The sequence below is a fragment of the Castor canadensis genome, chromosome 2 (assembly GCF_047511655.1).
Source record: "Castor canadensis chromosome 2, mCasCan1.hap1v2, whole genome shotgun sequence".
In the NCBI taxonomy this organism is placed as follows: domain Eukaryota; kingdom Metazoa; phylum Chordata; class Mammalia; order Rodentia; family Castoridae; genus Castor; species Castor canadensis.
In genome coordinates, this window is record NC_133387.1 from 173,470,789 (window position 1) to 173,485,055 (window position 14,267).

General features: G+C 37.3%; 2 protein-coding genes across 4 annotated transcripts in view; one reads left to right on the top strand and one right to left on the bottom strand.

Moving 5' to 3' along the window:
- The window catches only part of Siae (sialic acid acetylesterase), a 34,140-nt gene extending 33,090 nt beyond the window's left edge, over positions 1-1,050 (bottom strand). Inside the window, exon 1 of one of the 2 annotated variants that reach the window (XM_020157828.2) lies at positions 924-1,050. In XM_020157828.2, the coding sequence (XP_020013417.2) occupies positions 924-987 (64 nt within the window). In that variant the 5' untranslated portion in view covers positions 988-1,050. The remainder of the gene's footprint in view (positions 1-923) is intronic. The other variant, XM_020157829.2, reaches the window with a different exon arrangement.
- Positions 1,051-1,123: 73 nt separating this feature from the next.
- On the top strand, positions 1,124-13,562 carry Spa17 (sperm autoantigenic protein 17). 2 transcript variants are annotated; one of them, XM_074056933.1, is made up of 5 exons: positions 1,124-1,262; positions 2,356-2,557; positions 8,360-8,430; positions 10,821-10,907; positions 12,943-13,562. In XM_074056933.1, exons 2-5 carry the CDS (start codon positions 2,383-2,385, stop codon positions 13,075-13,077), a joined length of 468 nt encoding a protein of 155 aa, XP_073913034.1. In that variant the 5' UTR covers positions 1,124-1,262; positions 2,356-2,382; the 3' UTR covers positions 13,078-13,562. The 2 variants fall into 2 exon arrangements, with proteins under 2 accessions (XP_073913034.1, XP_020013397.1); XM_020157808.2 differs by having other exon boundaries at positions 2,356-2,536.
- Positions 13,563-14,267: the final 705 nt, after the last annotated feature.

Below are 14,267 nucleotides of genomic sequence, written 5' to 3' on the forward strand. Positions count from 1 at the left end.
CCATCTATGGGCAGCTGTTTGGTGCTTAGGTATAGCAGCAGTTGTGCCATTCTCCCACCTCAACTTTCATTTCTTTTCTTATTTATTGCTGTGCTGAGGATCAAATCCAGGGCCTCGTGCATACTAGGCAAGCATTCCACCACTAAGCTATGTTCTCAGCTGCTAGTTTCATTTCTTAACAGGAATCTTGGGGTCCCCACTCTTTCAGTAGTTTGATGAAGACAATCAAAAAGTCCACCATTATCACTTTTCTTTGCATGAACAGGCAGAGTCTGTCTTCCGGGTCTCTCCTTGCTGTGACCCAGTGCCTAGCTCAGGGTATTCAAAAGGTAGGCCCCATCCTGCACAACAGCCTCTGGAGTCAACCCTTCCTCAATTCCATGCATATTATCTCACCACCAATGTCTCTAAACTGCACCAGAAACCAAAGCTGAGTCTTAAATTATTCTGAGCGAGTGAGGGGGTTGTATTTCTTAGCCCTAATAACCACTTAAACTAGTAAAATTTAATTCCCTCAAGGAACCCATCCTGATGCAAACCCTCCCTAAGGGCACCACTGAGGGGGCAGATACTCTGCATGACTCAGGCACCTGTTTCCAAATATTATCTAACTAGCTTCGCCCCCTTCCCTCTGAGTTTCCCTGAGGGCCTGGGTCTGGGCACAGTAGCGCTCCCCACTCAGATAAACCCAGCTTTCCCTCTGCCCCCCACTCCGTGTGTCAAGGACGGTGGGTGGGAGTGAAGAAAGCGGGCTCACCCCGCAAACACCCGCACGCCAGGACTGGTTAGGAGAAGATCGCTCCTGACCCGATTGGTCACAGATCTTGAGAGCGTGCGCGCTGGCCGAGATCCAGAACCGCATGTAGGACCAGTGAGTCGGCGCAGTTTGACGGACAGAGGTTCGGCCGAGCCGGGCCGCTCACCTGCACTTCTGCCGGCCCACAGGAGTAATGGCAGCAGCAGCCCAAATACAGCCCCCGGGGCCATGCTTGCGAGGATCTTCCGCCAACGCGCTGGACTCAGAGAAGCACCTAGGCGGGGGCGGGGGCGGGGGCGGGGGCGGTGACTGTGGTGGGCGGGGCCTGTGGACCGGCCCCACCCTCCCCGAGACCTTTAGTCCTTGAAACCATCTGCGTCCATAGGGCGAATCGCGCCTCTCCTTCTCGGCCTCCGTAGTTTGTTTGCGCTTTTGAAAAAACGGTTACCCAGCAACGAGAAAAAACAGGCGGAACCATCGGCACCAACTCGGAGAGAAAGTAGAGGTGAGGTGGTTTCCCCTACTTCCTCTCCAGCACCGAGGCCTCGCCTTTTCCTTTCGTCTCTCTAGTCTCTCAACATCCCCGACACCCCTGGGAACCCTGGAGAAGATTGGGAACCAAGGACAGTCTGGAACCCTAGGTCCTCGACGTCTCGCCATGGTTTGACCCTCCCCCTCCGTCTGCCCTCACTCCCCAGCTTGGAGCAGGGACTCTCCAGTCCTTTTTACAACTCTAGAATGATTCAGAACCTCATCTCCTGTTAACTCAAAAAAAAAAAAAAAAAAAACGGAAAGAAAGAAAAAAGAGAAGACCCTCCACAGATCGCCGCAGCCTGGGCCCTACCACGACCCCCGCCTTTATTCGGCCTTGACATGCTCCTTGACATGCTCACAAACGCAGCTCAGTAGTCAACCGGCTGTTTGCCAGTTACCTTTAATTTAGCCCTTGTATTATTCCAGGACGGGAGGAGAAGGCCTGGTCACGACAAAACCAGAATATATATAAGAATCCCAAAACTTGAAGGCTGGGGTTTCAAAACCATGACCTTCTCCCTCCCCTCCTCAACCCCATTGCACAGTACAGAGGTCCTTCAAGACATAGTAGGTCATGTTTCAAAGTGGCAGCTGAGAGAAAAAAAAAAAAAAGTGCGAAACTTCAAGCTAATTTTCTAGCACCAAGACTAGTTTTTAAGTTTTGTTTTAGACTTTAAACAGGGTGTGCTCAGCAATTGACAATACAGTCAAACTAGCTTTGGACTGTCTAAATACTTGTGGGATAGCAAAATTACTCTCACCTTTTAAGGCCAGGAAGACAGAGGGACAGAGACAAAAAGTACTTAGTGTTATAGTGAAGATTCTTGTGCTTTTATAATTTTTTTTAACTGACTCAGCCAGTTAAATGGATCTGTGTAATCTAGTTCCTAATGGAGAATTCAAAATTCTGTGGAAGAAATTACTGGATTGGGGTCATGTGAAATGAAAAAAGAAAGAATTGAAGTCCAGAAAATGGGTTCTTGGAAGTAATTTGTTGTCATAGTTGTGATAATATAATTATGATTAGACAAATTTAAAGACAGTACTTTTTAATGAATCTCTAGGTACCATAGGCAGTTCTTCCCAAGAAGATGTCGATTCCATTCTCCAACACCCACTACCGAATTCCACAAGGATTTGGGAATCTTCTTGAAGGGCTGACACGTGAGATTCTGAGGGAGCAACCAGAAAACATACCAGCTTTTGCAGCAGCGTATTTTGAAAACCTTCTAGAGAAAAGAGAGAGTAAGCTTTTTGAAAAAATAGGTATTGTTTAAATAAAAGACTAAGCATTTGGTTATGATAAAACATAAGACCATCTTCATTCTACAGAAAGCCTTTATGAGGCAGGTGGCTTCAAATGACAGTTCTTGCTATTTGAGACAATATGTGCCTTTTTTTTTAGTTTCACATTATTCAAGTTTATTCTCCAGACCTCCTCCATTGTATTTCAGTGCACACACTGTGTGGAAGGGGCCTTCAAAAGATGGTACAGTATATCTCTCCACTTTATAACAGACTGTTCTTATTACTCCTAATAGTTGATTGTTCTTCCTGAAAAGATAATTTGCAGTTTTCTTTCAATTTTGATTTGTCTCATTTGAAAGTATTGTAAGTGTTATAAAAATAATTCAACATTCCTTAGATTAAGTAAATTGGTATTTGCTGGGGTATATGAAACTTCTTCAATAAAGAGACAAACTACTTTGAAAAGACTACCAGCTTGGGAACGTATATATTCTTTATACATTCAAAGCCCATCCTGTTCAGAAACTAAGATCCACAGTAACAGTAGTTCTTTGATTGAGATCCAAAGTAAGTTCCTTTGCTCCCACAATTCCCCAGCCTATCAGGACTCGTCCAGTGATCAAAAGTAAATCATTACAGCTTGAAATCTGTACTGAAAACCTACTCTTGGGCTAGGAAGGTAGCTCAGTGGTAGAGGACTTACCTAGAAGATGTAGTTCAATTCCTGGTACCACAAAAATAAGTAAATAACCTACTGTCATATTTTTAGCATTCGATCATTTTATTCACAAAATATAAGCAAGACTTAAACCCACTTTCTGTTGAGAATTTTTACTCCCAAAAATCTTACTGAGAAGGCCTTGAGATGCACGTTGAAATGAACACATTTTCAAAATTTACAAATACAAACCAATTCTTTATACAACAGTTCTCTATAAAGTTCATCAATGTAAAAAATAACTTTGTTTGAACTGAGTATAAGGCATAAATAACATACTCCTAACTAGAACAACCATTTTCTATATGCCATTCTCCTTACTTTTGGTTATAGTATTCCAACAGGTGGTTAAGTGTGACTAAAAATAGCCACAAGAAAACAGACATTCCATTGTAAATCATTTTAGAGAGGAAAAAAAAACTAGCACAAGGCTTGAATTACAACAGCTCCCAAACAGCTCCACCCCAATGCCTGTTTTGTTCTGCCCTTGCAGAACTCAAAATGTCTACCAGTTTCCTGACTATTGTTGGTCTTTCCCATATCCAGCTACGGTGAATACAATGCACAATCTGAAACTTTTAAGTTCCACTGAAAATATTTGGCAAAACCATATTTAGGGAAAAGGGCTATTAAAAGCAATCCTTTGGGAAAAGAGGTCATTTGTCATGAACACTAATTTTGTTATTATAACATTAATTTTACAAATTCACCGAGTTAAAAAAGTCTTTAGTCATTTGTTTAATTTTAGAACTCAGAAACATACCATTACAAAAACATTTGAGTCATTGTTACCACATCATAGTAATAAAAGCAATAGATGATTCAGATTAATAGCCCAGGATACTATTTCTCTTAACTGATAAACAGTGGGTAAAACCATTTGAAAAATTGAAAACCACACTCACTTCCACCCTTGTTAACCAAAGATGAATTACTCAGCTGATACAAGCATCAGAATTTACTCTCTTTAGAAAGACAAAAGAAATCTAGTCTCCCACACAATGCAAGAATTCCCTTGCCATCTTTCCTCACAGGTAACTTTTTTTTTTTTTTTCCAGTGCTGGGGATTAAACTCAGCACCTTGGGCAAGGTAGGCAAGAGCTCTACCACTGAGCTACATTCCTAGCCCATTTCATATGTTTATTAGTCTTAATTATGTTAGCATATAATGTAAGTAGTATCTCAGGTCACTAGGGGGAAAATAGACTTCTTATTAAAAGATACTGAGATAAAAATGGAAAAATAAAACTGGATCAATTTAATATATGCCAGAATAAATTCCAAATAGATAGGAGATTAAAAACATTTTAGGGAGGGGGGATGAAGGAGAATGGTGGAGGGGGTGAATTCAAATATGATATATTTGATACATTGTAAGAACCTTTGTAAATGCCACAATGTATCCCCACCCAGCACAACAATAAGAGAAAATAAAAATTTAAAGGAACTATACAAATACTAGGAGAAAATATGATGAAATCTCTATAACATAACAGAAGAAAAAATGCTAGCTAAATTACTTTAATTGCTTCAAAACTTCAGACATTGTTTGGAAACAGACTGATAGAATTGACAATGTCAAAGTAAACTTACACCCTAAGGAACATAAAAATACAAATGACAAACTAAGAAAATGTATTTCCAATTTATATCCAGTGGGTTAAGAAACCCAAAAAAGAGCTTGTAAAAATGTTACAACACACTAGTAACAACAACCCTATAGAAAAAATGGGCAAGAGATATCAACAAACAATTTTGAGCAAAATAAATGTGAATGGCCCTTAACATATAAAAGTCTACTCAAACCAACCCATAATAATATAAGTCAAATAAGAACTACAATTAGCTTCCATGATCCATTCCTCCATCATGTTGGCAAAAAGCGAGAAGTTGCCAACATATTCTATAGAAAAGGCTGGAGAAAGTAAACACTCATAAACATTACTGGTAATCCAAAATCACAGACAGGAATTCAGCAATATCTGCCAAAATGCTATTTAACCTTAGACCCAGATGTTCCATCTCTGCTTTTCACTGCAACATTTGTGGAAACAACCCAAATATCTATGAAAGGGATTTTTGTTTTGTGCTGAAAATCGAATCCAGGACCTCAGCGATGCTGGGCAAAGCACTCTTCCCATGTAGCTACATCCCAACCCCATAGTGGGGATTGATTTAATTAACTGAAAGTACATTCACACAATGCACGTGAACAGCTGTAAAAAAAGCACTAGGAAGATCTCTAAGAGTTAGTGAAAAACACAAAATGAGAGAAACTATGCCTGGGATGCTACCATTTGTCTAACAAAAGAGGTCGACATGAATACATAGCTGTATCTTATCAAGCTACATAGTTCCAGACTGGTCTGGGCTGTTTTAAAAAATACATATTTTCTTCTAGGGGAGAAAACAGGATAAAAGGAACATGATAGAATATATTGTGAATTTGCATTCATTTTAACATTTAGCATAGTTATAAAATTTAATTTAAAATTGTTAAGTAATTCCTAATTTAAAAGCAAAGTGAAACAAATGAGCTAGTATTGATTGGGTAACATAAACACACAGAAAGGAATTATTTCAAGTGACTTAACAGTAACTTATATATATTCACATATATCCCTAAATGGATATATCCTAAAAACAAAATGAACTAAAAATTTTTAATTGTTTTCAGTAATGTTTATTGTATTATAACAGGGTTCTATAATTTGGATCTGAAATGTCCTTCAAAGGCCCGTGTGTTTAAGACTTGGTCCTGAGTTCCTGGTACAGTGGGAGATGGGTGGAACCTTTAAAAGGTGGGGCCTAGTGGTATATTTGAGGTTATTGGGAATGTGGGATGCTGGTCTTCTCTTTGACACTCCAGCATGAGGTAAACAGTTTCCTCCACCACGACTCCTGTCATGATGTACTCTGCCCAAACAACAGGTCCTATTGGTCATGGACCAAAACCTTCAAAATTCTGAGCTAGAATAAGTCTTTTCCCTTTTTAAGTTGATTTTTCAGGTATATGTTACAGTAATAGAAAGTTAACTAACTATAGTTACTTGGAAATTAGTTATGGAATAAAACAAGAAACCATTATGCTAACGTTATTAGAAATAATATTTTTAGTTTAAGAAAAAAACATACAATTATAAAAATGAAAAATGAAAAAAAAAGAAAAAGAAAAATGAAAGTGGTTAATAAAATCCTCTAACTTAACCTTTAGGTTAATGTTATCCTAAATTTGAATTGAAAAATATCAGTGCAACTTCATGATGTTTTCTTTAAAAATGAAAGATACATTTAAAAAGCCTCAAAACAATGACCAACCCACTATCAGTGGGCATCTAGCCCCTAGATTGTAATCTCTGAATACCATTTCCCAGGAAACAGGACTTCTTGGAGAACTAGCTAATTCCATGAACTAGACACAAAGACAAAGATGAGGCTGACCACATTTCCATATAAGAAAACAAGGAAGCTCTCAAAGATTGCCAGGGTTGTTTGCAAGGGACTCGGGAACATCGGAACCCCTGAATAAGCTCCCATTGACCAAATTTTGGACAAATAGCATCAAGAAGAAGAATAAATGCAATGGATTGGAATTCATCCAGTTTGTTAAATACTCACGAGTTAATAATGCTAAAAACAAACAATCAGAACCCACCACTCGTTGGTTACCATGAGAGGATCCTAGAGAACCAACTGATTTTTCTGAATACTAATAATGGGAAAGAATCAAACCTTTAACCCTTTTCTTTAAGAACCATATTTCAGGGTAACTATTCAATGAGGGCTACTGTTTTCTTTATTGAGTCCTCCAGAAAATAAAGAAGTAATGATCAAGTTAAAACATTAAAATTAATCAGTGATCATCAAGGGCTCCATGGAAATTATTTAAAAATAGACAATTAGATATTATTTATCTGCTGACAGGATTACATAGCACTTCCAATCAAGTATTCTTCCCCTCTCCCCCAAAAAAACCTAAATCAGATCTAACTACAGATCTAACTACCAATCTACTGGAAATGCAAAGGCAAAGGGACTTATTTAAAAGTCACCATGGAGCTAGAGTCAGAAATACCTACACTGGAAAATTCCAAAGGAAAAATGGCACAATTTCATTAACAAATAAATTACAAGGGAAAAAATGGGGAGTGGGGATTTTCCACTAAAAGAGATTTAAAAGACATAACAAAAGACTGTGCCCATTTTGAAGATCTAACGTGTATTAACAATAAAAAGATAATGAGATATATTAGACAATGGGGGAATTTTGGATAGTTGATATTGTTAGTATTTTTTACATGTGACAATGATATGGTTATATTTTAAAAGGCTATATTTTAGAGATACATGCTGATATAAATATTTGCAGATAAAATAACAGGACTCCTGAAAATTTGGCTTGAAAATAATCAGAAGAATGGGTAGAAAAATAATCAGGGAAAGTCTAGATAAAATAAGATAAATTATGAGTTGATAACAATAGAATCTATACACATGGGAATTTATTACACTAGTCTCTACTTTCTAAGTTAGAAATATTTCTTTTTTATTAGTATATATTAATTGCATAAGAGTGTTTAATTGTAAATTTCCATATATGCATATAATGTCTGTTTGAAATTGTTCATAATGAAAAGTTGAAGAAAAACTCTGCTTAAAAATACTTCTTCCTGTCAAGATCTATATAATATGCCTCATAAAAATTCCTCTCCCATCCTTATTTTCCAGACTTTCTGATTACTTAGCATTTATTGTCGTATACTTTTCTGTATTTACTAATACATGTGTGTAAGTTTCTGTATTTACTTTTAAATATTGACATTTGTTCCCCCATTTTATTAGAATTCTGTGAAGGCAGAAATTATGTTTTTTGGTGCTTTTATAATATCTCTAAGGACTCATCCACTATTTAATTGGTGTTAATATATTTAGTGGTCACTGATTATGTCTGCAGCACTAGGCTATGTACAATGTCACTAAGATTTTCAACTGTCAATAAAGAACACATGATTTGAAACAAGAAACTTGTTTTGTGTTACTCTTCTAGATTTATTTTAATGAACTCAAAATAAGTTTGAAATTATTATATTTTTATTATTTAGAAACCAACTTTGATCCAGCAGAATGGGGAGCTAAGGTGGAAGACCGCTTCTATAACAACCATGCATTCAAGGTATAGTCCTGTTGTTGCGGGAAACCGCAGGGGAAACAAAGTCACCGAGACCACTCTGCAGGAAGCAGGAATTTTATTATGCTAGCAGACTCAGGGAAGATAAGTTGTCAAAGCCCTGAGCCCCAATCTGTGTCAGGGGCTCAGTTAAATACTCTCTGGGAGAGTTCTGTAACCAGGGGTTTTTTGCAGTATATGGGTCAGTTATAGGAAAACAAGTTGGTTACATAATTTTCTCCCCTACCTCCCTATAGAATGTGGGTACAGTTACAGAAAACATTGCGGGGCTGGCTGGAGGTGTGCAATATTGCAGAGCTACCAGAAGTTGCTTACAGACTCAGAGTGGGGAAACCAAGGTAAATTCCAGACATACTGTAAATCCCAGAAAAATGGCAAAGCTGGCTCCAACACTGTGAAGCTACTGGATTTAGCTATTTTTTCTGTCTACAAAACAGAAATTATTAGGATCTCACCAGAATTGTGAGGCATTGCAAGTAACTTATTAAAACATTTTAATTGTGCTACTTTTTCTAGTGAGAAGTTCTAAGTGTCTGAATTAAGTACAGGTACTTAGCTTAAGTTTAAAGATGACCAACAAGAAGGTCCTTGAAAGTTATAGAATAGTTACTCCACCTTTTATTCTCCAAATTTTATCGAGCATCACAATGCTTAGCAAAAGCAAGTTCTTGAGTTAATGAATGTTTCATAAAACACTTAGTCCAGTTATTTAGTTATCATTTACATGTTCCAAAAGACTAATTAGAGTTAAAGATGGTAATGGTATGAGTTTTCTCTGTAAAACTAATCCCTTCAGAGACAGAACCTATTTCTCTCATTAGCAATATTCTCAAACACCGCCTTTTTCAGCCACGGAGCCTCTAAAACCTTAAGCTCTAAATTGAAGGCACCCATTGCATGTAAGAAATCAGTGTCTTGCCTTAGTATCTAACGTAATTTTAATTTTGCACATCTCTTGGAAGAAGTGAGAAAATCATCACTCAAAACATTCTGTGCTCTAGTTCAGATGAGGAAGACTGGTTGAGGAACTATGTGGGATTAGAATCATTGTCATCAACTAGGACCTTGACAGAAATTAAAAGTCTCAGCCCCTACCCTAGTCCACAAAACAGATCCCCACAGTGATTTGTAGGCACATTAAAATTTGAGAACATACTCTGTGGCATGCCCCTGTAATCCCAGCTACTCGAGGCTAAGGAAGGAAGATTGCTTGACCCAGAGGTCCAGGGCCTGCAAGGACAACACAGTGAGATCCATTTCAAAAAATAACACTAACAACTTTAGAACACCTCTAAACAACTGTGATAATACCATTAGATACAAAGCACCAACAGAAATTAGAATTAAGAGGCATTAACAAAATGCAGGTTTTGATGATGTTCTCCAGTAGATTTGAGGAATCTCCTGTAGAAGTAGCTGTCACTTATTCCATGAGTTCCAATATGAAGTTTCATCCATTTGTGCCTGCATATATGGGATTATTCTATTTATTTCTCTTTTACTAGATTCTCTGTGTTCATGTTTTATTTGTATTAATGTTTTATTGAAATCAAAGGGACAGTGTTGAAATGTTACATCCTTGTATCACACAGCAATTTCAGCATTTTTCTTTTTTTGAATTCTAAAGGCTCTATCTGATTGACTTATATGTCCTTAAGTTTCCATTCTGAATTAAAGAAGCTCTTCCCATGCATGGTGAATTAGCAATACCTCTATTGTAGAGGAAGACTTGAATAGCCTTATCAAAATTGACAGAGCTGGTCTCTTTTTGTATTTAAATCATTCTCTACAGCAAAACTTACTTCCTTGACTTAGTTTTTATATTAATATATATAAATTATACAAAATAATAAGTTTCATTTGGACATTTTCATACATGCATATAATGTACTTTGATCATATCCAACCCCCATTATCCTCTCTTACCTCCCTCCCCTTCTCCCTTTCATAATATTGACTTAGTTTTTTTAATGCATAAATTTCATTAAAAAGTCAACCTTACTTCATACCATGGAACACAATGGCATTTATTTTATAATGATTTTAGAAACTATTAGCATCTCTTTTATACTTCAGGATTCATTACCTTATCAACTTTTAGTATCGTTTTTAATATAAAACAATGGCATATACATTCCAAAAGCAGAAGAGCAAATATTTTTGCTAACTCCTTGGTCTTCGGATTTGTTTATACATATTCCCTTCAGAGTTTTGATTTATTGCTTCTTATTACAACATATTTTCTTTGTTAAAAGATATATAATTAATTCCCCCTACTTCTCAATAACATAATTTCTGATTACCCTTAAGCAATTTAATCCAAGATTTTGCTATTTTGAAAACATTGCCTATTTGGCCCTCTCCCCTCTTTCTAGGAGCAAGAACAACCCAAGAAATATGAACCTGAACAAGAAATGTCCCCAAAATCTGTGAAAAAGGAAGAGACACCAGCTACTGCCTTTGTATGTAATATTTTCCATATATTACTGGATTTCTACAATGAATGGCATCACTCAATTTAAAATTGTATGCCAAATGTGAATCAGCCTATTAGCTATATTGTTAAAATTACAATTTTGCCTTCTAGATAACTAACATCAGTGATAAACTAACTGCTAGGTCATTTTCAGCCCCATGCTTCTTATTAAGAAAACCTCATTCTTCCCTTTAAAATAAAATATAATTTTTTAATATTGTCAATGGACAGAAAATCTCCCCTTGAGGAAAGGCAGACAGAAGAACTCAGAGCCCCAGTCTTGTTCTTTCAGATTCATCTTCCACTTTGAGAATTTTTCACTAATTGTTTTTGTCACTACCACCCAAGGGCAAAAGTTCCAAGAAGAAGCAATGAGAAATACAGTCAAATAAAATGGTTTTACACAATGTGGCTTACTCATCTTCCACATGTGGGCCCTGTAAAAAACCTCAGCACTCAAGAGGTGACTGTGCACATTCCTCCCCAACTCCGTGTTCAGTAACATTGGGTTTTTGTTTTTTGGTTTTGGCTCAGGGCCTCATGCTTGCTAAGCAGGCACTCTGCCACTTGAGCCATGCCATCTGCCCTCTTTTGCTTTAGTTACTTTTCAGATATCTCGTTTTTGCTGGGGGCTGGCATCAAATCATGATCCTTCTACCTATGCCTCTGGCATAGCTGAAATTACAGGTAGGCACCACCACATCCAGCTTATTTGTTGAAATGGGAACTGCTAATTTTTTGCCTGGTGTACTCTTTGAATCCCAGTCCTCCTGATCAAGCAGTCTTCCTGTCCCAAGCAGCTGGGACAATAATATTATTTTAATAGCTTAAAGTTAGCCACTTGGGATATTAAGACTATGGCAAGTACTACAAATCAGAGCTTGTTTTGGGGGAGGTGGACAGGAGTTGGGTTTTTTGTCTGTTTATTTGTTTGTTTCGGAGAGCCAGCTATTAAACATTTATCAGCTTATCACCACCTATATTCTTCAAAGTCCAGACTCAGAGGACCAGGCATGATGAGAAAGAAAAACTTGCTCTCTACAATGTTGAAAGCCAAACTTCCGAGTTCCTTTTCATGCCCTAATATCCCAGTTAGATACCCAGTAATTGACACCTAAAATGGACATGCCCTTCAAGGAGTATCTTACTTCTCACACATTGTTCCCCTATAAGATTTACAAGTTATTTCAAAATTACATCAATACAACTCAGTAAGCCTAACATGGCATCAGATGTAATGGGAAGTCAGGGATGAAGGCAAGGGAGTGTCATTTCTTCATTGCTCATATTGTGGCATCATCTCAGAAGTTTTTATACCACTCTGTTTACATTTAAGAGTTTAGGAACTAAATTTGCCTCACTATTTGTTATGGGGACTGGGGGGAGAACAGAAAACCCCAAAGGCCCATCAATAGGAGAGTGAATGGGCTGGTAGAATGGCTCAAGTGGTAGAGCACCTGCCTAATAAGCTTGAGGACCTGAATTTTCAAACCCAGTACCACAAAAAAATAAAATAGAAGACTAAGTGAATAAATCAAAGCACATTACTACAATGGAATATGATAATACTAAAAAAAGAATGGGCAGAGTTATATAATAATTAATAACAGAAAAGAGAACCAAACCAGGCACCAGTGGCTCACTCCTGTAATCTTAGCTACTCAGGAGGCAGAGCTCAGGAGGACCATGGTTTGAAGCCAGCCCAGGGAAATAGTTCATGAGACCATATCTCAAAAATATCCAACACAAAACAGGGCTGGCAGACTGGCTCAAGTGGTAGAGTGCCTGCCTAGTAAGGATGAGGCCTTAAGTACTCCCAAAAAAGACAAAAACAAAAATCCTGCATTTTGGCATTTGTTGTTTGGTACATAAACAATGTGACAATATATGAAATTCCCTCAGAAAGCAACAGATCTCAGATAGTCACATCCTTGAATTGATTAAATTTATGTGTTAATTTTATGGCATGGAAAATATGGGATATTGAAGAAGTCTCTTTGACTTTTCTCCCTTCAATGAAGGAGTCTGAGGAAGAGAAAGAAAAGGAGGAGTTTGCTGCTCTCAAAATCCAGTCAGCCTTCCGGGGACACAAGGCCAGAGAAGAGGTAAAGAAAATGAAATCAGATAATCTTGAGAAAGGAGAGGAAAACGAGTGAGGACACTGGTTTTACTCCAAGAAAACATGAAAAAATAATCCAAACCCATTAACCTTGTTGTGATTGTCATTTTTTTTCTTAGTCAGTGAGATTTGATGTTGTGAAGTAACAATTGTTGCTGTTGTGAAAATCTGTCATGAGCATTTGTTTAATAAACATGCCATTGAAACATACCACTTGAAAATTTCCCTGAGATCATGAGAATACTTTATACTGGTCCCAAGTCTATGAATAGGCACCTTTTGATTCATCTATAGAACTGGAGTATGAGTTTTCAGAGATCTCAGAGGTTATGTAGTCTAACCATTATATAATGAATAAATTCTGTCACATCCCTGAAAAAAGTGATACTTTAGCTCCTGTTTCACTTCTAGTGATGAAATTTTTCATTTCCTTTCAAGGGTAGTCTATTTAAAAAAAAAATTAGTAGTGCTGGGGTGAAACCCAGAGCCTTGAGCAGACTGGCAAGTGCTCTACTGCTATCACGGAACCACACTCCAAGCCTCTAATTTTTGAATAGCTTGAGTTATTAGATAAGTAAAAATCTGCCTCCTTATAAGTTTTATCCATTCATTTTTGTTTGTTATATGTGCATTCAACCATTTATTGAAAATGTCTTGAGCACCATTCATATAGTGGGATTTATAGTAGTGAATATTTGTTCTTTTATTCATGCAGCTTACAGTTTATTGTCTTGCTTTCCAATACCACACAGAACAAGATCATATTTGGAAAAAAAACTGTCATAGCATCATATTCTCTTTTTCAGCTAAAAGTTCTGAAGTCTCTTTAACGTGTAAATGTTAATACGTTTTTCACAAACTGAGACCTTTCATCACTTATTTTTTCAGTGATCCATTCAAGCTCTAAGTGCCTTATTTTTAGAAAACTCAGACTTTCATTTTTGAGACCTCCCCACTCTTGATTGTTCAAGAAACTGAGGATTCATGAAATAGACCAATCAGTGCAGTTTGCTTCCTAATAAGGAGGGGAGAAAATGGAGTCTTACCATTTAATTAACATTGTTGTTTTCTACTATAATGATAGAGTCCAAAAGAGGTGATGCCCTGGCTGGTTCTGATTTCTGTCTTCACCATATGGATGTCCCCTGTTTTGATTCTAGGATTACACCTCTTTAGTTCAAAGTAACCCAGCCATTATTTCCAAAGCTTAGTAACAAGCCTGGGTGG